Raw genomic sequence first — 27,182 nt, 5'->3', positions numbered from 1 at the left:
TCCTTTATTCATTTGAGAACTATTATTTTTATTTTATAGGAGAGACACTGAGCCTTAGAAAAGTTAAGTAACTTGCCCACGGGTTTGTAGATAGCAGGAAGCAGAGCGAGGGTGCAATCAGGTCTTCAGGGTTCCTGAGCATGCATGCGTTGGTTTTCAGAGGGAGCTGATGTACGGCTGACACCCCAAGCTCCTCTGCCCTGGGTTAGGGAGAGGGTCGGGTCGAGGCTGGAGTTAGGATTTGCTTTAGAATCTCCCCTCTGGATGTGGCCTGCAGAGATTTGATTTAGAATTGCTGGCCTCTGGGGCCTAGAATGGGGCACAGACACCAGCTTTCTGCATCCAAGTGGTTGGTTTCATATGTTTAAGGACGAGCTTTTGTCAGCCTCTTCTTCTATTTTGAAACTCCTTCCTCTCTTCTTTTCTTCTTTTCTTAGTCTTTCCAACCTTCTTGAAAACATTTACTTTAGTGCCTTTGTGTGTCTAGCACCTTTTTGGGTCCTAGAAACATCAAGGTACAAAAGCATTACTGTCTTTTGAGGAAGAGAGGCTTTAGTGGTGAGAAAAATAATCCTACCTCCAAATTAGAATTCAGTGCATGAAGTGATTGGTATTAGTTTCCTATGGTTGCTGTAACGAATCACCCTAAACTCGGTTGCTTAAAACACTACATACTGATTGTTGTGCTTCTGTAGTCAGAAGCCTGATATCCGGTTCACTGGGCCAAAATCAAGGTACCAGCAGGGCTCATCTCCCTGGAAGCTCTAAGGGAGGGGCCACTTCCTTGCCCTTTCCAGTTTCTGAAGTATCATTCCTTGTATTCCAGGTTCTGGGCACCTCCCTCCATCACTGCAGCATCTTGCTGCAGTGGTCACATTGCCTTCTCCCTCTGACTCCCTCTTTTAAGGAAATTCTGATGCATTTAGGACCCACCTAAACTCACATTAAAACCCTTAATTTAGCCACATCTGTAAAGACACTTTAAGGAAGTGTTAGGTAGCACTCACAGGTTCTAAGGATTAGGATTAGGGCCTGGCTATCTTTAGGGGACATTATTCCACCTACTACAGTGATATTGGCAAATGCACATGAACAGTGCCCAAAGGACATGTCATTTAGCTTGAGGGAAAAAGTCTAAAAAGTCTCCAGGGGAAGTGGCTGACCTTCAGCTAAATTCCACACAGTAGGAGAGAGTGAGCCTCTGTGTTGTTACCCCCGGTCCAGTCCCTCTGAGTGTCCCTCTGAGTATTACCTTTTGGCCCTCTACCCTAGACTTCCCATGTCAGCCCGTCTCCTCTGCCTTGTTTTCTCCAGATACATCAGCCTCTTACAGGGAGTTCACATTCATGTCTGGAGAGAAGACTCCTCTCTCTGTGTCCACTCCTGGCCCTGCTTGAGAACTGCAATCCTGTCTCCACATGGGCTGTTGGACAGCTCTGTCTGCAAGCTCTGCTCCACACACCTGCCCTCCAGACCTCCAAACCAGCTTTCCCCTTGGCTTCTGCAGTTCTGCCCTTCGCCTTCTTTTCTCATCCAGAGATATGTTCAACTCAACAGTTCCCTCCAGACTGGGCACACCAAGTTGTGTAGGTCCTTCCTCAACATTCTGCTCACCTCTTTCCTTCTCTCTCTGTTCTTCTTGCACTGACTGTTGTCTGTACTCAGATGAACCATTCACATGGAGGAGGTTTCTGTCCCTCGCTAAGCTTTCTCCTCCCCATATCTTAAAATCACTGCTTCAATACTTCTTGTATATGAATCTTGTTTTAAAATGTCTAGAGAATACATTGTAAATTACTTAGTATGACACTTCAGGGTCCTCGTGTTTCACATTCATTCACTCCCTCACCAAATGCTCATCAGGATTTCTCACGTGTTGAGGCTGTGCCGACACCATAGTATGACAGAGAGTGAAAACAGGCATTTACACTTCGGTGAAAATTTCTGTCTAATGGGGAAGACAGTATGAATATAATAATTGTGAATATTTGTGAATTTTCAGCTATAATAAAATAATAGTTCAGATTTGTATAACGCCTGGCACGTGTCCATCCCTTTTCTGGTAAGTTTTCCTATGCTGTCTTATTTAGTCCTGATTTATGTCTCCCACTTTATAGATAAGACAACTGGGGCAGAGTTTGATTGCCTGGTTTCACACAGCTGGAAAGGATGTAAGCCAGGCAGCAGCTTGGTTCTAGATTTTGTGCATGGAACTGCAAAGTGAAGTGTGTTGTGCAGTGGGAATGGGGAGTTCCCCATTGTTAATGGGGAGTAGCAGGATGAATGAGGGTTCTGGCACTTTCACTGAGGGAAGAGGTTTCTAAAGAAGGGACAGCTACACTGAAATAGGAAGGGTGAGTTGGGGTGAATTGGCAAGAGGGAACCATCCAGAGGAAAGGTATTTGTTAAGGCCCTATAGTGGGGGTCAGGGTGCTTATGAGGTTTCAAATGGGACCAAGTGGGGGAGCAGAAAGAGCAAAAGGAATGAGGATCAAGGCATGTGATTAGGGTGGGGTGGGGGAAGGTAGGTACCAAACCACCTGTTTTTTCTGTAGGTCATATTACATAAGTATTTTTCTTTATCAAATGCAGTGCAGAACCGGGAGTTCAGCTCAGTGGTTGAGTATTATCCTCAAAAGTGTGAGGTCCCGAGTTTGATCCCCAGCACTCATATATAAATAAATAATGGATGTATGTGATGGGAAGCTGTTGAGGTTTTATGCAGAAGGTTAAAGAGACATGTGTCAAAGCTTTCTGGGTCGTGCCTCAATTGATGTGGTCTTGTTCTCCAGAATAGGAAACCTGGAAAGGGACTAGCTTCAGGAATAAGATTGTGGACTCTACTTTAGACACATTGATGTTGAGATGCTGTGTGAGAAATATAAATGAGCTATCCAGGAAAACATTCAACATGTGGACCTGCAGATCACAGGAGAAGGCAGGGCTGGCCCTCTAAGTTTGGGTGAGCAGGTGGTGCATTTCTTTTAACAAGCAGGGTAGAAGGGCTCAGCTCTTGCTTCATTGACTTTTTGCAGCTGAAAGATAAACCTGTGGAAAACTTCTTTTCTGCTAAAGATAACTTGAAGCCCTAGTTGTGAGGTCTGCATTAATCTTCTGTAGCAGATTTGAATGTGGGGATGAAAATCAGGCAGAGTGGGAGGAATTATCTTTAGATTGCTTCTCTGCTTTTCACAACAGAATATCAGTGGATAATCATTTATCCTTCAATGATTGGAACTAGTTTTTGGAAATTGTAGTTGAAATCTATTAAAAGGAAATTGGGAGAAAAAAATCAAAAATTCATGTGAGCAGTTTAAGACTCAATGTTCGGGTCAAAATGGATTGTGATTGTTGGCTATTGCTGCATAACAGGTTATCCCAAAACTTATGGGCTTGAAACACAATAAAAATTATTATCCTCACAGTTTCTATGGGCCAGGGATTCTGTAGAAATTTAGACAACTGGCTCAGGCACTGGATCTCTTATGAGATCTCAGCGTGTAGGGCTACTGTCATCTGATGGTTTGACTGGGGCTGAAGAATCCATTCCTCAGCTTCAGGTTCATTCACATGACTCCAATCTTGCTGGCTGTTGGCAAGAATCTTTGGTTTCTTCCCATCTAAGCTTTCCTCAGGGCTGGTCTAATGTCTTTACCACCTCACTAAACAGCAGCAATCCAAGAACAAAAGAGCCAGGTGGACACTGTCTTTTTTATGAGCCAGACTTCAAAGTCACAGTGTAGGTATGTCGCATTCCAAGCAAGTAACACACTTGGCCTGCTTCAAGGTTGGGGCGGGAACTAGACTCCACCTTTTGAAAGGAGGAATGTCAAAGAATTTGTGAGTGTATTTTGGAAGCACCACATGGATGTTCTGAGTCTGAGCTGTGGATGGGGCCTCCCCTCTGACCCCACGTAAGAACTGGTTTCTGCTTCAGTATCTCTGACAGATGGTCATCCAGCCTCTGCTTGGCACTTCTAACTATGAGGAGTTCACTGTGTTGTGAGTCAATGAATTCCATTTTTATCCATTTCCCATTGTTAGACGCTTCTTCTATTCATGAAGTCGAAAGCTCTGTTGGTGGATATTCCATTACTGAAGCTGGTTCAGTTGATTTCCAGTATGTGCAGCTATTGTATCTTCTCGACATCTCTTTTCTTCAGACAAAATATTGTCAGGTCCATTCAGAGCACTGTCTCATGCTTCATGTTCAGGATTTTCCCCACGTTCTGACCATCTTCCTGTATTCCTCATTTTACATAGTAGTAGAGAATGGAAAGGAACGCCTGAGAAAGCTGGGATCCTGCAAAACGGTTTTAGTCATCAATGAAGAAAATTACAATTAGTCTGTGACCTTAAAAAGTTCTGCTAAAGCATTGAACCCAATTTCAGACTTAAGTGCAAAAATTAGTGAAACCACTCTTTACTTAGTATACTGTAATTTAAAACATAAGAAAGAGACTTAAATGTCAAACAAAAACAAAAAAAATCTAAGAGTAGTTTGAAGAGTGTTGGCTGCCTTCTTCTCATATAATTTATAATACAGGGAACATTTTTTCTTTGTCAAATTGTCATCCTGCTTTAGAAATTTGGATCAGCCTCTAACATTATATCCTTTGACCATCAATGTCATGAAACATCTCTAAGATGTTTTTTGGAGAATTTCTTTTGTGGTTTCTTTCTTTTTTTTTTTTTTCTGGTGTCACTTCTGGGACGTCTTCATTCAGTATCCACATTCATGTCCCTAAGTTCTCAGTTGCTGAGTTCTCTGTTTATAGATCTAGAGTTTTTCAGATGGTGCAGTGGCAACATTGCCAGGCTATTTCTCTTTTTTTCTTCTTTTTTAATTGATTCTTTTTAGTTATATATAACATTAGCATACATTTTGACATAACCACAAAAGCATGGAATATAATTGGCTCCCATTCAGTCTCCAGCACTTTCCCTTTCCCTATTCCTACCCCACCCTGCTCCACTCCCTCTACTCTACTAATAGTTCCGCGATTTATTTATAATCTTTAAAAAAATTAGTGTCTTGTGGATATACTTCATATTGGGTTCACTGTGGTATATTCATGTATGTACATATCAAAGTTTGGTCACACTCATCCCACTGTTCTTCTTACTCCCTTTTGGTCCCTTTTGTCAACTTTATTGATTTCCCCTCTATTATAATGAAATCCCCTCTCCTCTTTCCCCCTTTCTTTTTCTCTTTTTCTCCCTGTACCACTGCCCCTTCTCATTTGGATTAGCTTCCACATACCTTGGGCTTTTGGGGACTGGCTTATTTCACTTAGCATGATAGTCTCCAGTTCCATCCATTTACTAGCAAATTCCATAAAGTCCATTCTTCTTTATGGCTGAATAATACTCCAATGTGTCTATGTACCACATTAAAAAAATCCATTTATCTGTTGAAGGGCACCTAGATTGGCTCCATAACTTATCTATTGTGAATGCTATAAACATTGATGTGGCTGTGTCACTATAGTATGTTGATTTTAGATCTTTTGAAAGTATATCAAGGAGTAAAATAGCTGGATCATATGGTGGTTTCATTCCTAGTTTTTTGAGGAATCTCCATACTGCTTTCCAGAGTGGTTGCACTAATTTGCACAACTTTCCACCTATATCCTTGCCACCATTTATTATTATTTATATTCTTGATAATTGCCATTCTGACCAGAGTGAGTTGAAATCTCAATGTTGTTTTGATTTGTATTTCCCTAACTGCTAGAGATGTTGAACATTTTTAAATATACTTGTTGATCATTTGTATTTGTTCTTTTGAGAACTGCCTGTTTAGTTCTGAATAAACTGCCCATTTATTGATTGGGTTATTATCGTTATTATTATTATTATTTTGGTGTTAAGTTTTTTGAGTTCTTTTTATATTCTGGATATTAATGCCCTGTCTGAGGAATAGGGAGCAAAAATCTTCTCCTATTCTGTAGGTTCTGTCTTCATACTCTTGTTTCCTTTGCTGTTCAGAAGTTTTTAACTTGATGTCATCCCACTTATTGATTTTTTGCTTTTATTTCTTATGCTTTAAGAGTCTTGTTAAGGAAGTCGGTTCCTGTGCTGATGTGCTCAAGTATTGTGCCTACATTTTTTTTCTACCAACTGCAGGTTCTGGCCAAATTCCTATGTCTTTTTACACTTTGAATTGAGTTTTGTGCAGAGTGAGAGGTAGGAGTCAAATTTCCTTTTGTATATGGATTTCCAGTTTTCCCAGCCCCATTTATTAAAAAGACTATTTTTTTCCCTACTGTATGCTTTTGGCACCTTTAGCTAGTATCAGATAACTTTATTTATGTGGTTTTGTCTCTGGGTCTTCTATTCTATTCCATTGGTATTCATGCCTGTTTTGGTGCCAGTACCGTGTTGGTTTTATTACTATGGCTTGGTAGTATACTTTGAGGTTCAGTATTGTGACGTCTCCAACTTCACTCTTCTTGCTAAGGATGCTTTGGCTATTCTGGGTCTCTTGTTTCTCTAAATGAATTTTGGAACTTTTTCCCTAGATCTATGAAGAATGCCATTGATATTTTGATGAAGATTGCATTGAATCTATTTAGTGCTTTTGGGAGTATGGCCATCTTGACAATATTAATTCTGCCTATCTAAGAATATAAGAGGTCTAGTCATCTTCTAAGGTCTTTTTCAATTACTTTTTTTGGTGTTCTATAGTTTTGATTGTAGAGGTCCTTCACCTTTTTTGTTAGATTGATTCCCAATTATCTTTTTTTTTGAAGTTATTGTGAATGGTCTTTCTGTTATTGTTATTGTGAATGTGTTTCTAGATTTTTTGTTTTTCAGCAGATTCATTACTGGAGTATAGGAACACAATTGATTTATAAGTGTTGAACCTGTATCTGGATACTTTGCTGAATTCATTGATGAGTTCTAGAAGTCTTCTGGTGGAGTTTTTAGGTCTTCTAAATATAGGATCATGTTAGCAAATAGAGATGATTTGAGCTCTTCTTAGATGTTTCTTCTATAGCTCTGTTTATGTTGGATTCCAATTTTACTTCCTAATTCATCACTTTTCATTTCTTTGTGCACTTTTATCTTTGTTGACCAATTCCATTTTTCAATTATCTATTTTTGTCAAATACCACATGCATTTATTGCTGGAGACAAGGAAGCAACACAAATACAGGCTTTGATGTCTCTGTGTGAACTGAATAGCAGATGCACAATGACCAGTCACCACAGGCTTTGGAAGACAGCATGTGATTGGTCATTAACTGTGCTGCACATATGTTATGGATACAGTAATTTGTGGACCGTAGAGCTGGAAGCCAAGTTTGTATTCCTGTACTTACTCACATTTAGATGCTATAGTAACTGACACTTGAACCATGTTGTTGCAGGACTGGTGTTATCTAAATGAGCCACAGTACCAGAAATTTGTAAGAACCAAACAAAGCAAGGTTCTGCATTACTACAAATTTAACATTATTTGGAACCCACCTTGATGAACAACTTTTTCACACTGTTTAGTTTAAGCTCATGATCCTTGTTCTTATAAAGTCTCATACATCTTTGCCTTGTGCATTTCAATTTTATAAAATGTAAATGTAGGGTTTTTTTAAACATTTCTTTTAAACTTCATCATGTTGGATTTAGCTTGTGGTTATCTTTTAATACCTATATAAAAGTCTGGGTGTTGTGGTGCCTGCCTGTTATCCCAGTTACTTAGGCAGGAGCATCATAAGTTCCAGACCAGCCTGGGCAACTTACTGAAACCTGTCTCAGAATAAAAAGGGGTGGGAATGTAGCTCAGTGGTAACATGCCCCTGGGTCCAGTCCTCTCTACTACAAAACAATAAAACAAAACAACAAAGAACACCAGAAAGAAAACTGGATTGTGCTTTTTTAGGGAACAAACTCTCCTTTCCAAATTCTTATCCTTGTCACATCTAAGCCATTAACAAGAACATGGCTGAGCGGAGCTCACTGACATGTGTCTAACTCTCCAAGAGTTAGACTCTCCAAGAGTAGGAATATACAACCAGAGTTGCATTTCTTCAATGCTGATCTCATTCATTCATTCTGCCTTGGCAGAGCTTGTCCTGCAAAGCTGTTTGGTGCCATCAAATGTCTTTCTGAAATCAAGGCTGTGTCAGTAGTGGTGTCCTAAAATCCCACTCTTCTTACCTTATCAAAAATTAACACTACCGATAATATAACTTATATTTACAGAGAACTTTTAAAGTCCATGGAGCCTTTGATATATTTCATTTTAAGTTATTATGTTTAAAGTCAAAAGAGATATGGCAGATGTTATTACTAGATTTTTCAAGAAATAATAAATTAGAGAGGTCATAGGATTTACCTTTGAATACAGAGCTAGCAAATAGCAGAATCTTGATTATTCAGTAAACCCTGTGTGTTTTCATCTCCCCAGGCTATCTCAGGGGAGCCTCTAGGCAAGAAAAAGGGTGTTTCTTGCAGTATTTTTCTTTTGCTGATTTATTAGAATAGACCAAGCTTTTAACTTCCTTTCCTATAGGGTCTTTGTTTGCTAGGACTACTGAAACATGATACCATAAACTGGGTGGCTCAAACAATATAAATTTATTGTTTCATAGTTTTGGGCCTGGTGCTCTGGGATCAAGGTGTCAGCAGGGTTGGCTGTTTCTGAGGACCGACCCTAAGGGAAGGATCTGTTCTAGGCTCCTCTCCTCACTTGCAGATGGCTCTCTTCTATGTCTCTGCACATCATCTTCCTTCTATGTATGTCTCTATGTCCAAATGGACATCCATCATACTGGACTGGGGCCTATGCTAGTGACCTCATTTTGTACTTGATTACCTCTGTAAAGATATTACATTTAAACAAGGTCCCATTCTGAATTACTGAGCATAAGGACTTCAACATTCAAATTCAAACTATTGTAGGTCTTTAAGGCAAATTTCATGTTTTCTCACATTTTTATGACCAAAGGAATAGGCTTGTGCAGGGAATCCACTTTTTCTTGTTTGACTGAATTTTTATATTAGTATCATCATTTCTGATGCAGTCTTTTGAGGTGAACTGTGGTTAGTTGACATTAACTTAGTTTTCAAGAGACAAGAATGAGTGCTTTTCCTAAATCTCAGCTGTCCACTTGCTGAATTGAATCTCTGAAGATATCTTTTGTGAAGTAGCTGCTGAAATTATTCACTTGTTTAATGGCTTCAGGATTCAAATGTGTCATTTAACTCTGGGTCTGAGATTTGTGGTGGATTTTACTCAGGGCTTGGTGCTCATTTTATACCCATCTGAGCAGTTTCCTTCTTCCATAAGTCAGTTAAGGCATCAAGGGATTCTGAATCTAGGAAACAAAAATGAGTGAGTAACAATTTGTATCTTAAAATGATTTGCACATTTCAGGGTTGTTAAGCTTCTTATAAACTACTCTTATAAACTTATAAACTACAAAACCAAGGGACAAATTATGACTTAATTTTAGATCACTGGTGCTGGGATGCTATAAACATTAATCTGTGTCATTCTGTGTCCTTGTTCCCTTCACCACTCCTGTGGCTTTTCTTCTTGGTCATTTGGGTGGATGTTCCATAGATGACCGGGGCGTGCATTTCATATGATACAAATTTTGGTTTTTTAAAAAGAACATTTATTGTGAGTTAATAATTTGCTTTCGTTCATTATTTTGATTGGGATTTTGGTATAATTTTATTTATTTATTAGAGGTGATTCTTCTTTTTAATTAACTCATAGAAAAAGGGGAAAGAACAATCCCTATATCTATGTAAAGTGTAATGACAAGCAATACGAGGAGCCAGGTTATCTCTGAAGCTTTCTGTGTGAGCTCCCTATCCAATTTCCTTCCCTTCCCACCGTTATTCTAAATGCTGTGTTTACATGCTCTTGCTTTTCTTTATATATTTGTTTCTAAGTAATATACTTTTTGGTTTTGCAGCTAAAGTTTGTATTGTTTATTTATTTATTGAGGTACTGAGGACTGAACCCAGGGTCCTGAGCATGCTAGGCAAGTGCTCTACTGAGCTGCATCCCCAGCCCTAAAATTTTTGTTTAAATTGTTGCAACACAATGAAAAATAATAAAAATTTTACAATAGTAAAACAACAACAAATACCCTCTTGTATATCCTTAACCCATATTCCCTAGAGCTAACATTTTATAAAATTTGTTTCATTATTCTTCCCCACTTGGTTTAGATATGTGTAAACACACACACAATTATATTTTTCTGAACTGAGAGTGTGTTATAGACTTCAGTTGTACCTCCTAAAAATTAAGGGCACTGTTTCACACAAGCACATATAATGTTCTAGATCAGGAAATTAATAGAATTCTACCACATAATCCATAACCCCTTTCAGACTTTGTCGCTTGGCCCATTTATGCCCTTAAGGACTTTTCCCACTTTCTGGTCCAGAATCCACTCCAGAACCACAAGTCACATTTACTTGTCGTAGTTTTTAAATTGCTGTCTACCCAGAACAGGTCCTCAATCTTTCTTTGTCTTTCATGTGCTGCTTAATTTTCAAGAATACAGAACAGTTTTGCTCTGTTTTTAAAATGACCCTCCATTTGGGTTCATCTTGTATTTCCTCATTGTACTGAGGTTATGCATTTGGGGCAGGAATATCACAGAAGTAACACTGTGTTCTCAGGGCATCACACCAGGGGCCACGTGATGTTGATCTCTCCCATTGTTGGTGACATTAACTTTGGTCACTTGGTTAAGGTGGCGTTTGCCATGTTTCTCCACTGTAGTTATTGTCTTTGTAAAATAAATTTTGTGGGAAGATACTGTGAAAATTACACAGATGTGCTATTTCTCAAAAACAAATCCACCTACTAGTTTTAACATTTATTGACGATATCTGCATGATTCACTTATTATAATGATAGTTGCCAAATGCTCATTTTTCATTTCTTCCATGTATTAGTGTTATATTATAGTTTATTTATCCACTTAAGGATAAATAAGAAGGACATCTTGGTTGCTTCCTAAAGTGACTTTTTAATCTATCAATAAATGTTTCTGTAGCAAAATTGGCTTTGTAAACAACCACAATTTTTATTCCCTATGGGCATTTGATCAGGCCCTAAAGTTAAAGGAAAAATTGTTAAAAATTATTACCAATTGAAAATCATAAATAAAGACAAAACTTCCAATACATGCTACTGTAAGTCACTGGGATGGTTTTTCAGTTATATAAGTTTGATTTACATATAGCTGTGTAGTGGTCTTCATCAAAAGTCAGCAACTATGGCCCACAGGTCAAATCTGGCTTACTCCTGATTTTATATGGTCCATGAACTAATTATAGTTTTTAAATGGTTGGGGAAAAAGTAAAAAAAGAAAAAGAAAAATAGTTTTATTTCATTATGGTGGTGGCAATTGAAGCCAGGTGTTTATGCATGCTCAGCAAGTGCTCCACCACAGAGTCACATCTCCAGCCCAAGGATGATATTTTGTATCAAGTGAAAATTATATAAAATAAATTTTGGTTTCAATAAATAAAATTATGTTGGAGTGCAGGCACACCCATTTATTAGTGTATCGTCTATGGATACTTTTGACTTCAATGACAAATTAGTACAACAGAGATAATATACCCTCTAAGTCTGAAAAACTTTCTTTGTGGCCCTTTGGGGGAAATTTGGTGATGCATGGTTTATACTATCAAAGAAACAAAAATAGAAGTCTAGAAGAATCTCTGTGAAAATCCACCAGATCCTCCTGGCTTGCCCTGTACTAATCCACATAACCTGATCTATTTCCTTATTTATAAGATGAGAATATTGGGCCTAAAATTCTAAGTCCCTCATGATGTTCTTTGGAGCATCAGTAACATTATTCACTCTATTCTGTCTTTACAAGCTGATGGACTCTCTCCCTCCCTCCCTTCCTTCTTCCCTTCCTTCCTTCCTTCCTTCCTAAGGTAATTTCACATTATCTTTCTTTTCCATATATCTGTTTGACGTGAATTGAGCTAATATGGGAATTTTCATCTCTATTCAAGAGCTTCAGAAAATTTCAAAATCTCATGTTTTTATCAGGTTTTATTTCTTATCACAGCAGCTCAGAGTAGTTTTTGTGTGATGGGTAGAGATATATGTTTCCTTGTATTGCTGGATGGCTGAGCAATTTCACAATGCAGTTTACTCTGTTCCATGGTAACAAGTCTCTTGCCCAAATTTGCCATCTGGTGTTTGAAGCCTCTATCTTGCAGAGATTTGCTTCATTAGCTGACAGTCATTACTCATCTGCTTTGGCTTTAGTATTCTTGACATTCTTGTTATTGCTCATCCTAAAAGTCCTAGTTTCAAATAAGAAAGCAATTGGAGTTGTTTACTTAACAGAAGGGACTCAATTTCCTCATCTGGAAAATAAGGGGTTCAGATGAGAAGGTCCCTGCCAGCTGGAACCATCTGTGAATTTATGATTTTCTGAAAATTGACAGCCCACCTAGACTAAGCCTATGGCCTGTGAAAGGAAAGGCCCATGGGCCATGCCAGGCACATGATCAGTGGTGAATAAATGAGTTAATGGCCCACATGAACCTAGTCAATCTTGCTATGAAAAAGCCATTACTCCATGAAGAAAGCATCAATCATATTTTGTAATTTTGATATACTTGTTTTCTAAAATATTTTTGAGAATTCCTAAAAAGAAAGCTGAACCATAACCTATAACTCCCGGCTATCTCCTTGATTCCATTTCCTATCTTTCTCATTTCTGGTCCTTGTATTGAATCTCCACTGGTATCTCTAGGGTTTCAAAACATGTTAGGCAGCCCCTGCTCTTGGGACATTGCACTAGCTGTGTCCTCTGCCTGGAAAGTTTCTTCCATGATACAAAGCTGTTTGAGTCAGATTTTTTCAGTGATGTGACAAACAACAACAACAACAACAACAAAAAACCCACCACCACCACCACCACCACCAACAACAATAAAAAACTGACAAGAACAATTGGAGAACAAAAAGTTTATTTGGGGGCCCACAGTTTCAGAGGTCTCAGTCCACAGACAGCCGGCTCTATTTCTCAGGGCTCAAGATGAGGCAGAACATCATGGCAGAAGTGTGTGGTGGAGGAAAGCAGCTGGGGACATGGCTCCAGGAAACAGAGAGCCGTGCTCAACAAGGACAAAATGTATACCCCAAAGGCACACCCCACTGACCCACCTCTTCCAGCCACACCCTACCTGCCTACAGTTACCCCCACCCCCCCAGTTAACACACTGATTAGGTTAAGACTCTCATTACCCAATCATTTCACCTCTAAACTTTCTTGCATTGTCTCACACATGAGCTTTTAGGCGACACCTCTTATCTAAACCGTATCAATAGCCAAATCTTTCATGCAAATCTGTGTTCAAACATCATCTGTCAGAGAGACTTTACTGTCCTCTTATAGTCCATGCATTTACCTCCTTTATTTTTAATCACAGCACTCACTACTATCTTCAATGTATCTATTTATCTTTCCATTTATTGTTCCAAGTTCCTGAAATAATGCTACTCACACAAGGGATATTCTGGAAGTATTTAATGAAACATGAAAAAGAAAAAAAAATCTATTAAGTACTTGATTTGTGAATTAAAGTTCTTCCCAGCCCAGTACTTCAATGTTAATAAAGTACACTCTTGTCTATAATACATGTTGTAGCATTTTTCTTGTGTCTCTGTTTCTACCATAATTTACCCTCCTCCCCTTTCCCCATTGGATACTTTTCAAGTACCAATTCCTCCCTATGGTTGAGCAAGTTCTGCCTTTTCTTTGAAACTTTCAATGACCACATCCACTCTCCATTTGAACCTGGGGGGGGGGGGGCGGTGCACTCTACCATTGGCCCCTTCTGTCTTATTCATTGTCTACCTATGTGTCTTAACTCTTCACCCATAAGTTCCACGCAGACTTGACTTATGTATTTCTATATTTTAGACTTTGCATTTTCACATACATTTTAAATGGAATTAGCCTTATTGTTTTGGCTAGAATAAGCCATTTATTCTAACAATTTTGAATCTAAAGAAGTGCAAGATAAAAGTGGAATCATTCCCAACTTCTTCTATAAAGAGATAATCACTTGAAATAGCTAGACATACTGCCTTAACACACACACACCATACTCTTACCAAAACAGGGGGAAAAGAAAATAATTGTGAAACTTATATTTACTGAATGAAAAATTATTATTGATACAGTGTCAAAGCTTTTTTTTTAAATGCACCTTACTAAATAACATGTATGTTACTAAATAACTGCATGTTACTAAATAATATATATATATATATATATATATATATATATATATATATATATATATATATATAATCTCCTGTGTAAGGCACTGGGTTTGATCATCAGCACCATATAAAAATAAAATAAATAAAATAAAGATACTGTGTCCATCTGCAACTAAAAATATTTTTTAATATGTGATCATATATACATGTTATTTAGTAACATGCATTTTTAAAAAGCCTTGACATTATATCAACAATAATTTTCCATTCAGTAAATATAATTTCACAATTATTTTCTTTTCCCCCTGCAGTGCTGAGGAATCAAACTCAGGGCAGGCAAGCATTCTACCAACTGAGCCACATCCCTAGTCCTTCACTCTTATTTTAATAACTGCACTGCTTAGTTGTATCCAGCTAATCCCTTACTGACTAACTGAGGTTGTTTGTGATTTTTCACTCTTGTACTTTGCAGGTAGATGGGATAAGGGATTTGGAGAGAGAGTGGATTTAAAGTTAGCATTGTGACGGACAGCTGAAACATGAGTTAAGTGAGGAAATATTCTTTACACCTTTTTACTAATGTGATCCTTAAAGGAATTTTGAAAAAGCTTATAATCTTTTGTATTTTGAAAAGTTAATGTGTATTATTTTTATTAAATATGTAAAGTCCATAATTTCTAGAAAATTCTAAATGTACACATGTTAAAATTCAGCCAAGGTATTACTTAAAAATATTTTGGAAAGAATCAATATATAATGATTTGATATCCATCTTAATATATATATTTTTTAAAAATCATGAATTAGCTCAGTTTTTATTGATCTGAAATCTTATATATTTCTTTTTGAACTACTAATTGTATTCTAGTTTTTAGCTAAGGCAATATATTTTTACACTTGAAAGTCTCTTATTGATCAATCATTGAAATAAAATTAGTGTGCATAAATTTAAATGTCTAAAATTTGCTGGGAACACAGAGAAATTAAAAAATGTATATTACAAATTTTGAAAGGTAATTTGTTACAGGTAAAATAAAAAGGCTGTTTTTTTTTCTACTAACTAGATAATATACCTATGACTATTACTTCTTGGTAGAGTAAAATAGGGACAGCATTATTTTTTTATTTCCCAGTTTTATAGACATGAATGCTAAGAAACATTTTTACATAAATCAAGTAGATGGGAATGCTAAAAGTTTTATCATAGCAAAACTTGATGAATTCTTTGAACTCCTTCCTAATTATTTGATAAAAATTGTATATTAATGTATCACCTAAAAAAATCTGATCTGGGCTGGGTTGTGGCTCAGCAGTAGAGGGCTAGCCTAGCCTGTGCGAGGCCCTGGGCTCAATCCTCAGCACCACATAAAAATAAGCAAATAAAATAAAGGTATTGTGTCCAACTACAACTAAAAAATAAAAATATAAAAAAACTTTAATGATTTGTCAGTTGATAAGCAGTTAGGTTACCTGTCAGTTTGATTGACAGTAAAAACCACAGTGTACCAGAAACAAGTGTTGATGGGAACACTTTGAGTCCATGACATAGGGACAGTCCATCTATGCCTGGCCTCAGCACTGCTTTACTCCTCAGGTACAGCCTAGAGAAAGGGAGTTTAGTTTCATCAGTGTTGGAATTGTACCAACCAAGATGTGCTTGCACTAAAAGACACAAGAAATACGAAATAATAAATGGTAGGATCTAACCTGGACAATTCTTTCACAATGGTGAAAGAAGAAGGCTAACGGGCTGGGGAAAAGTAGAAGAGAAAGTAAAGGGAAAACCCTTTAAGATAGAATATTGGTTGTAATCATTGAAGTGGCACAGAGGAAAAAGCAAAATGGTTGCCTACAATATCTGGCGACTTTGTAGTTGGAGCAGTTACAGGTCATGAACATGTCCAAGGGATGGTCACGGGTTTTGTGGCTGAAGCTGAAGCGGAACAAATTACTGAAGATGAGCTCATGGAAACAGGTGACCATGGTTGTCAGAAAGGTTGGAACCATAATGAATGGAAGAGAGTGTGGAATGGAGGGGAAGCCTGAGGCAGACATTAGTGAATTTGAAGAAAGAGAGAAAGGCTGGAAAAAGAGGACCCCAGAGAGAGGAATATGCCCTTGAAACCAAAAGGGGGAAAGTCTTATGGATTCAGATTTAAGGTGGAGGAAAGTAGTTTGGAAATGGCCATGGGGAACAGACAGTTCCAAACTCACTGCTTGACCCTGAGGTATGAGCATCTGTCCTTTGAAAAACCACATTATCAGGAGGGAGTCCCCTTTATTAATTTAGAGGAACAGAGCTGATATTGAAGACATAGGAGAGTTTGCTGCTTATAGGGGAAGGCCACAGTAACAAGAGATCACAGTGGAGATTTTGCTAAGCACAATCTGAGTTTTGCTATATGAAGATAATGATACAAATCAAGATCCCTGGTGTGAATGGGAGGAGCCAGTGCATTCCAATTTGGGTGTTGACTGAGGAAAACAGAAAGGGAGAGAGGTGGCTTTATTCCAGCAGTCTTTGAAGAGTTGGCCATTTGCCCAAGTTGATAAATGTTTCTCACTTTGTCAGAATAATGGAGGCTGACATGCTGCAGACATGCTGAATTATTATTTTAATGTATTTTTGCTTTTTACTGCCAGTATGACATCAGGACTGTTTCTTTGCATCTGTATCATTAAATAACAAAAGACATTGGCTTGTCTTTCTCTGTTTTTGCATATCTGTGTTTATGCATGTGTGTAATCTTTGGTAAGTTTTGGTAGGAGGGTTGTTTTAGCTTTGTAGAAATAGAGACGTTTTTGTTTTCCTCCATATTTTGAAGCTCTTTGCCTAGCACAGAAGTTCATCCCTTTACTATGAAACTCTCTGAACTTACATTATCTAATACAGTAGCTTCCAGCCATATCTGTATTTTAGACACCTGAAAAGTGGATAGTGAGACTTAGGAACTAAATTTTAAAATTTTACCTTTCATCTAATTTTAATTAAATTAATTTAAATTTACATTTAAAAGCAAATACTTATTTTAGTTTTGAAAAACTTGTAAATGTGTTTGGAACAACCTGGGTGTATAAGTCTACTGTTTGTATGTTATATGCCATCTAAATATTCAGAAGTATTTTGGATAAAGCTTTAGGAAGAGATTGAAATGTACTTAAAATGAAAAATGTAATTTTAAAGAAACATTCTGATAAATAATAAAATTATTTATTAAATAACAATTTAATAAAAATTAAATAATTTTAAAGGAAAGGGAATATAAAATTAATTTTTATTTTTAATCTAATTTTTCTTTTGTTGAAATTATAATCTTTTATATACATTGCCATAAAATATTATTGAAATTAAATTCACCTGTGCTTTTTTAACACTTCATCTTATTAGCAGAAAATTTTACATTGCATATCTGTTTACCAGACATTATATTTCTACTAGTTACCATTGTTTTGAACTGTGTGCAATCCTAAAGGGTTAATAACTCTCAGTTTCTTTTGGAGTTATTGGTTCATTTGGTTTTCCTCTCTTCAGAATAAACTTTGATCATGTATGTTTTTCTCAAAGACCATTTATTTCAAATTCTTTCAGATGTCTTAATATAGTGCCTCACAAATTTTATCTATATTTATTTATTTATGGATTTTGCAGTGAATTACTTTTGAGATGTATTGATAAATTCTGCTTTTATTGTTTTTTGATTAATTACGTATCTGCTTTGATGTTTGTTGATTTCTCCTTTTTAAATACTTATATGTTCTAATATATTTTAAATCAAATTAATTTTTAATAATTGTATGAATTATACTTCCATTTTCTTTTCTGATCAGATTTTCATTTTTAAAAAGGGTATCTCAATAAAGTGAGAAGTCAATATTTTAGTTTCTTTTCATTTCTACAAATTATCTTATACATATTGACTTGTTTCTAATTAATTGCATACATTTTATCAATATCAAGTTTTTCTCAATATTTCCTGTTCAATGAAACATTTTTTTTTCTCACAATATTCCAGTTAAAGATAAAACGGGAGGGGACTAGGGATGTAGTTCAGTGGTAGAGCACTTGCCTACCATGTCTGAAACCACAAGTTAAATCCCTAGCACTACAGGAAAACAAAAACAAGAACAAACAAATCAATAAATCCCAGAATCTTTTCTGCATAGGAATCTCAGTTCTTATCCTTTCTTGCTTTATAATTTATTTTTATAGAGAAAATAATTATAATTTAAAAAGGAATAACAATGGATATAATGTCTCATTTATGTTTCAGGTACATGCTAATTCCTGGCCCTGATGATCTACTTAATCCTATGAAGTACATTCTAGTTTTATCCCCAGTGTGCAGATGGGGAAACCAGATCAAGAAGTAGTACAAGATCCATGCACAGTTGCCTGGCTGTTGCCCTTGGGCTTCAGACCTCACAAGTCTAAATGAAGAGTTCACTTTCTTATTTACGTGAGGAGAGGTGTCTTTCCTGTCTACTTCTTACACATCGTTTTAGTCTGCTTTTTCACTGTTGTGACTAAAGCATCTGACCAGAACAACTGTAAGGAGGAAAAGTTTGAGGGCTCACAGTTTCAGAGGTCTTAGTCCATAGAAGGCCGACTCCATTCCTCAGGGCTCAAGGTGAGGTTGAGCCTTGTGGTGGGAGAGGGTGGCAGAAGGAAGCAGCTCACAACAGGAAGTAGAGAGAGACTCCAGTTCCAGATACAAAATACATACCCCATAGCAATGCCCCCAATTAACCACTTCCTCCAGCCATACCCCACCTGCCTCTAGTTACCACTTAGTTAATCCCATCAGGGATTAATGAATGCACTGATTGGGTGAAGACTCTCACAATCCAATCCTTTCTCCTCTGAACCTTCTTGCATTGTCTCACCTGTGAGCTTTTGGAGAACATCTCACATCCAAAGCAGAACACACATGAAACTAGGAAAATGCAGCAGAACTCTTTTCAGAAGATGTTTTGCATTCAAATATCATCACAGGTCGGGGGCTAGGGTTATGGCTCAGCAGTAGAGTGCTCGCCTCGCATGTTCAAGGCCCTGGGTTCGATCCTCAGCACCACATATAAATAAATAAAATAAGGTTATTGTGTCCAGCTACAAAAAAATAATTAAAAAAATCAACATAGGTCAAATGAAGATTCAATTGTCAGGCAATTGTTACGTGCAGTTAAATTCAGTGTTAATACTCTGCCCCACAATGTCACTACTTCTGCGCAATGAGCTGGGATTTCCTATTGCAGCTTCACAAAAGTCATTTACGCATCTGGAGTAAGGCACATTTTCTATAACAGTTGTTTTGTTTAATCATTTTCAGGAGTGGGGGAGAAACATGCCAATAAGCCATTTTTAATATGCTGTTTCTTCAAGTTAGAATTTTTTGAAATCTCACATATGTCTTATATTGTGACAGAACAGGAGAAATTTCACACAGTTTTCATCTATAGATGACCAAAAACAAACCCTTCTCTTTTCTGCCTTTCAACTCTCTCCAATTTAGTATCAAATACCTCTTAAAATTAACTCAGTGACAGTGTGGTCTCCTTTAAAAAGATTTATATATTTAATGACAACGAATGACTGTGATTTATAAATATGTAATCTTTTTTCTTTCTTTCTTTTAAAGATAGTGTTTTTAGAAGAAGCATCTCAACAAGAAAAACTGGCCAAAGAATGGTGCTTCAAGCCGTGTGAAATAAGAGAGCTGAGCCACCAGTGAGTCACCACCGACTTCTCCCTTTCACCGGGTGCCATGGGCTAGGCTCAAATGACATGAAACCTGCCTTGAGAGAAAGGCTTTTTAAATTAATTAATTAGTCATATAATGGGAGAGATGGAAAGGAGGAGTTACACGGAGAATAGGAAGATGGAGGACAGGAACTTTGAGAACCAGAAGTTGCCATTTTCCATCTATTTCTTCTGGGAATTTTTGTTGTAGCACTATCTTCCAAGTCTCTTGGGGGTTTACAGCCTCATGTAAAGAGATACTTAAGCATGACAATAGCAGATTGTCAGGTCTCCAGTCAGGAAGTAAATGGGGGGAGGAGGCAAATGACAAATAAACTATTGGGGAGTAGCATTTGAGATGCAGTCACTCTGACAGCATGGTTAGGGAAGACCAATGCCCAGAAGTGCATTTGAGCTGCAATTTAGGTGATTTTTAATATTTGTATAAGCTGTGTTTCCTGTGGTGGGCCCACTTTCTTCACAGCCTGGTTGCTTTGTTTTATGGAAATAGGAATACTTATTTTAAGCTCAAAAATTGTATCATGTTTCAGACCAACTATGTTTCCAAGGTCAATAAGAATGGTAGCACTTTCATTGTGAAGATGCTTTCAATGCTTAGAAATTGACTTCAGGCTAATGTAGCAAGAAGAACCTAGTGTGAATCTTCATGCTACAGCTTTGCAGCTGTCATCTCAGCTATTAAGCTCATCTCTGCTGCAAGGCCGGAGACTGGGCGACAGTTTCGTTGCCCTTGCAGTTGCGTTCACATCTCCTCCCTCCTTCCCTTTCCTTCTACTTCTTGGTAACCTGAAAGTATGTGAGGAATAAGCAGGGACATTAATACAGCAACTTCTGCTCTTACTGATTCTTCTGCTTGCTGGATTTTCTTAAGCATCTATTTTGAGAAACAAAGGCTGTCTGCCTTTGTAACAGGGTTTTGTGGAAGGCTAGGAAATGGACAAAGTGGAGGTCTGGGGGAGACAAGAGGATGGGGTGGTGGGGTCTACTTCCCTGTGGATCTTCAAATGCTTTTGTCCCTCTTTATGAGATTGCTTTGGAGTTAAATTCGTTAAAAATTCAGATTCTGAGGCCCCTATAGGCATTACACACAGAAGTCGTAAGGCAAGACATAATTTAAATTTCAATGGGAGACTGAAATATCTGAAGAAAAATTATATTTAAAATGCAAAATAACTCATTATCATACACACAAGATACATACGGTAGAATTGCTCCAAGTCATTAAAATATCATAGAAAATAATATCTCTGATATTCTTTTTTAATAGCTTGGTCCTAATAGTGTATCTACAGGTATATCTTGGTACAATGTGGATTTTTATAAAAAGAAAATCACAACTGAAATTGTAAGCCTAAGCAGCACTGGGTAGGAGTGGGTCAAATTGTGATCATAAACCATATATAGGAAAGTTCACAGGGCTGGAATTAGGGTGAGGGGTGTGAAGTGTTTACCTTCATCACAAAATTGAAAGATCATGGGGAGGGCAAACACTTTAGTAATCAAGATAAATAATACTTTAATGCAATCTTTTTAAAAATATAATGAAAATTCATGATGAACAAAATTACAAAATTTCATTTACAAAATAAAGACAAGGTGTTTTTTGATAGCTTGTAACCTTGAGTTTTCTTGCACAATGGAACTGTTCTTTTAGACAGTCCAGGGTTTCCAAACTTGTGGGACCATTGCATCCCCACATCCCTGGCAGGGCAAGTGAATGAGGGTGTTAATGGTATGCAAAGAAATTGGGCAATGCAGGCCTGTAGCTACAGTACTGTGGTTTGATTGTAGATCTTCTGTTAATGTTTTCCATTTGGTTAAAAAATGGGTGGAGGGCTGGGATTGTGGCTCAGTGATAGAGTGCTCACCTAACACATGTGAGTCACTGGGATGTTCTTATAAGTGTACATATGGGTGTGTATTATTCTTTTTCCTTGGGTTATAAGATATCTTAGCCAACACTACAGGTTTGGAATATGAAGCTGATGGTTTTTATTTTGGTGAAATTGATATGCTTTCCTAGGGGAATTATTGCAGTAATTAAGTAGAAAGAGAAAATCTGAAGAGCAGAGGGAGGAAGGACAGCCATTTCCCCTCCTGTTGTGGCCTTCAACCTCCTCTCTGCTTTGCTTATAACTTGGCTCTTGGTGCTATCATTCAGCTGTCAGTGATGTCATAAGTGCAGAACTGAGTTCCAGTCCTAGCTGGGCCACCGGTTTACAAGTCTGTAAATAAGCTTGCCATTCCCAGCTTCCTTTGTTTTGTCAAATGAGTGGGCAGGCTTGATGATTCACATCTCACAGGCACCTCTCTCACATTTCACACAGGCATGTCGATATCTGTAATAAAGCCCATACTTCAACCTTGACTATGCCAATCTTTGTATTAATGAGCATTTCACAGGGCTTCCTATTTTCTTAAAAGGCTTGTAACTTTTCTGGGTGAAAGTCATACTTTAGATCCAATAAGTTCCTGCTCTTCTGTTGGTTCTAAAGATTGTTATGCCTTGAATTATTCCCTCACTCTTGCATCTCTGCTCTTCATGAACATGGTTTCTGCATTTTCCCCCATCCTGCCCTTCACTACCAAACATTGGTAAAAGGGCTCTCCATCCATTTCATACATTCTCTAACACTAATGCTGTCTTCAGCACCTAGGACAGTAACTAAAATGTGCTAGAGAATCAGTGGGTGAGTATTTTTTAAAAGAAGGACTCTATTCCTCTGAAATTTGGTATCTCCCCCAATCATTGCATGGGGAGTGGTCTCAGGATCTTTCTTGAAGCTACATATCTTTGACCCTTGCTGTTTTTGTCGTGGGTCACTGTCCTGACCCTTTTTGAAACTCCCACTTCATTACTCTTCCTGACACCTCTGTGTCCTGGGTCCCTTTTATCCTGACAACATCTCTGCCAAGATGGATCATGACCTTTTCTCTTCCTCCATCTTCCTCATTAGGTGGAGGCTACTTTTCAAGGTTTCATTTTTTTTTTTTTTTTTTTTACTTTCACAAAAATTTCTGGCCCCACTAACTGATAAAAGAAGCCTCTCAAGTTTGAATCCCATTTTTAACTCACATGATCTCCGCTCCCATATCTCCAATAACTTCTTGGAGTTCATGTGCTCTTGCTCTGTATGTTTTGAGTGTGTCCTCCAAAAATTCATGTGCTGGAAGCCTGGTCTCCAGTGTGGCAATGTTGAGAGCTGGTGGAACTACTAAGAGGTGGGCCTCCTGGGAGGTTTTGGGGTCATGACCTCCCTTGCAATGGATTAATGCTGATCTTGCAAAGTAAGTGAGTTCTTATGAGAGTTGATTTAATAAAGCAAGGCCACCCCATGCAATGCACCCATTCTGTATGCTAGAGCTAATAAAGATCAGGTTCTTTCTCTAATAATTATCCTTTTCCTTTCTATTCCCATTAACACAATCTATTCAGAAACTTCATGCTTGGGAAGCTATAGGACTCTCCCCAAACCCTGCCTACCACCTCCTGTTTCATCATTGCAAACCCTGCCTATCACAATGTGCCAAAGAAAGCAACAACAAAAAGAAACAAATCCCTGTGATCCCTTCTATCTTGGCCAACAGATGTATGATAATTCAGTAAATTGAATACTCAGACCTTATATTTAAAAAATATTTTTAAAGAAAAAAAATGTATATACTGAAATGCATAGATATCAGGTATAGAATTTGATGTTTTGACAAATATATGTGCCCTTGTAACCAATATGCCAATCAAGATATATAACATTCTTTAAAAAAAAATTTTAAATTCATTTTAATTAGTTATACATGACAGTAGAATGCATTTATGCACTTTGATATATCATACATAGATAGGATATAATTTCATTTTCCTGAGTGTACATGTTGTAGAATCTTATTGATCATGCAGTCACATATATACATACAGTAATAATGTCTGTTTTGTTGTACTATCTTTCCTATCCCCACATCCCCTCCCCTTCCCTCCTATCACTTCCTTTAACCTAGTTTAAGGTAACACTATTCTTCTCTAGTGCCCCCCCCCCCCCCCCGCCTTATTGTGAATTACTATCCGCACATTAGAGAAAATATTTGGCCTTTGGTTTTATGGGATTGGCTTATTTTGCTCTTATTCTAGAAAGTTCCCTCAAGCCCGTTGCAAGTCAGTCACTCTCCAACCCCTCATAGGCAGCCACTGTTTGATTTCCATCATATAGTTTACTTTGACCTGTTTTTGAACATCATTTACATAGAATGACTCAATATATCCTCTTTTGTGTCTGGATTCTACCATTCAAAATCATGTTTTTGAGATCTATCTGTATCATTGTAGTTAAGGGTGTTGATTATTTTTTTTTAATGCTGAAGAGTTCCATGGTACTGACTTTGTTTACCCATTTTTCCTATGGTGGTTTTATTTTTGCTGTAGTTTCCAATTTGGGACTAATATGAATAAAACTGCTGCAAACATTCTTGTACAATCTGTTTTGTAAGCTTATCTTTTGTTTTATTTGAGTATATATCTAGAAGTGAAATTGCTCACTAGGACAACTTAATGTTTGAGCAATCTACCTACCTCTCTATTTCCCCCTCCTCACCCTCTCTCTTTCACACACACACACACACACACACACACACATACACACACATACACACACACACCACCCCTAAAATCCCCAACTGGATTATATAAGATTATATAAATCTTTGAGGACAAGAAAATGCCTTAAATCTCTTTGGACTCCCCTCAAAGGCTTATCAGAGCTTCTTAAACATACTTGGGAAATACCATTAGATTGAACCATCTCACTGTAGGAAGAAGTTACCCTGCTCTTCCACTTTGTGGTCATGGAAGAAGCAACAGCCCTGAGAAGTGACAAACCCTGAGAGGTCAGTGACTGACACCTGAGAGGAATTAACCCCCCCCACCCCCACCGCCCAGAGCTCTGCACACTATAGACTCACTTAATGCTGCCCTCTGGCCTCGATTGAAAGTAATCACTGTTCTCTATTTCCATTGTTAGGGAGTTAACAATTCTGTCACATGGGGTATAGTGGCCAAGAGCAAGGAGGCTTCAGACAAATAAAAGGTTCAAAATTCCGAAGCTGAACCTGAGTCTCTATTCCAAAGCTGAATAGTGTAGGATTACTTTTTTCAATCTTCTTAAATTTCCTGAGCTTACATTTACCCTAGTGTAAATGAGGTTATTATTTTCATACCCCTGGTGTTTGTGGTGAGGTTACATCATCGTCATTACTAACATTTATTGATGCTGTCCATCATCTAGCTTTTGCTCTTACCCACAGGTATTAGTCCTTACAACAATGCTACGTGCTGCTCCTGTCCTCATTTTATGGGAGGCGAAACAGATGCAGGGAAGTTTAAATAACATGTCAGGCATCCCACTGCAGGGTGACCGTGGGGCCTGGCTTCAGATCCAGACAGTCTTGAGAGTAGAATGCACACACCTAACCCTTCTTCTTCTTCTTCTTCTTCTTTTTTTTTTACACCTAGCCTGTCTCCCACAAATGCCATCATGCACCCACAATGCTGTGTCCAGTTCCCAGTGCATATACATATGCAGGAAATACTAACTGCTGTCACCACTGCCATCTTCATCACCATTTCCAGCTCTCCTTTTAAAATAAGACCTTTAGAGTGACTCCTGTATCCTTTGTCTTCCATCTGAGTATATCTATGCATTCGATTTGGAAATGAGATTCTTTGCAATGTCAAGTTTTAAGTTCAAATTCCTTATGTGATTTGACATTTGGTTAGAGTGGTAGCAGTGGTACTGCGTATCAACTTTTAACAGGTATCTGTTTGGTAAGTTTAGACACTTAATAGACACCAGTGAACTAAATTAGCTCTTTAGCAGAGCTTTGAGTGTCTGCCGGCACTGGGCTGCCTTCATTCTGCAGATAGCTTCTGAAAACTCTTCATATCTTTCCAAGACTTTCTAGTATAATAATGAGTAGAAATGTGAAAAGTAATTGGTGGATGAGGGTAACAGCAACAATAAACAGAAACATCTAGGGAATGATAGTCACAGCCCCCTCTTCACTTAGCCATTCAGATCAATGACCCACTCAAACTTCTGTCTTCTAAATTCACCTGTCCCTAGCCAGCCCCAGTCTGCTGCTTCCTTTCAGAACTCAGCCCCTTGAGGTTATGGCCAAGGACAAGATTCCTTGCAGCCCGCCAAGATCAAGATGACATTGCACCTAAAATTGCAGCCAATATTTCTCATCTTCAGTCACCTTCAGTGACTTCTGTGTATTCCTCAATATGGCTCTAGAAGTTTCACAGATCTCCTCTCCTTTCTTAGCTCTCTGCCTTACAACTACGAGTTGTGAGAACTAAATAGTTGAATTAGGTCATAACTTCCCTCCTTTTTTGTGCTACGACTGCTTTGCTTCTGCTCAGCGCTGTGCTTTCCCTTCCCTTGGTGATTTCTGGTTACCCTCATACCTGTCCTTTCAACTTAGAGCTCTATATCTCTCAACAGAGCCTGATTCCCATTTCCTGACAATGCACAGTTGTCAGATTGCATCAGCCATAAACCTGTGTAGGATGAACAATTAAATCATTGTCAAGACAATATGTGATTTTGAAGATATGCAAAATGAATAAAGATGTTATTAAATGCCTTTCCTGTCATCTTAATTTCCAGTGAGTTCTTCATGCCTGGGCTAGTGGATACACACATTCATGCCCCTCAGTATTTCTTTGCTGGAAGTAATGTAGACCTGCCACTTCTGGAGTGGCTGACCAACTACACATTTCCTGTGGAGCGGAGATTCCAGAGCATGGATTTTGCTGAAGAAGTCTACACCAGAGTTGTCGTAAGTATCCTGTGTGTGAGTATTGTATTACGCTTGGTTGGTTATAGAAATATCCTTTCCAAGCCAGATTTAAAGTTATAAAGTTTAGGCAGTTAAGGCTTTGATGGACTATAGCATTTTTTTAAAAAAAGTTTTTCCATAATCCAGGGAGTTTGTGACCACCTCCTCTACACAGCTGGACTGTGGCAAGAAGAGAGTTTGAATTTAAGTCTCCAAATCCTCAATCTGGTGGACTTTTCATTACTCTCTTTTATGCCTCATATTTTACATTACCAAATTTAGGTTTAAATGCTTATTTGTATTCCCTTATTCTTGCCAATTCATAATGCTGTTCTCAGGATCATATGGAAT

General features: G+C 37.8%; 1 protein-coding gene across 3 annotated transcripts in view; it reads left to right on the top strand.

The window, feature by feature from the left end:
• The window catches only part of Gda (guanine deaminase), a 98,171-nt gene that overhangs the window by 31,048 nt on the left and 39,941 nt on the right, over positions 1 to 27,182 (top strand). For 2 of the 3 annotated variants that reach the window (XR_009228200.1, XM_058584008.1), the window contains exons 2-3: positions 19,876 to 19,964; positions 26,660 to 26,831. Coding sequence is in view for 2 of the 3 variants with exons in the window: in XM_058584008.1 (XP_058439991.1) it covers positions 19,876 to 19,964; positions 26,660 to 26,831 (261 nt within the window). In the remaining variant the exon portion in view is untranslated. The remainder of the gene's footprint in view (positions 1 to 19,875; positions 19,965 to 26,659; positions 26,832 to 27,182) is intronic. The other variant, XM_058584009.1, reaches the window with a different exon arrangement.

The sequence above is a fragment of the Marmota monax genome, unplaced genomic scaffold (assembly GCF_021218885.2).
Source record: "Marmota monax isolate L192 unplaced genomic scaffold, Marmota_monax_Labrador192_F-V1.1 WCK01_AAM20220418_F8-fsc00059, whole genome shotgun sequence".
In the NCBI taxonomy this organism is placed as follows: domain Eukaryota; kingdom Metazoa; phylum Chordata; class Mammalia; order Rodentia; family Sciuridae; genus Marmota; species Marmota monax.
This window is presented reverse-complemented; position numbering and strand designations above follow the sequence as displayed.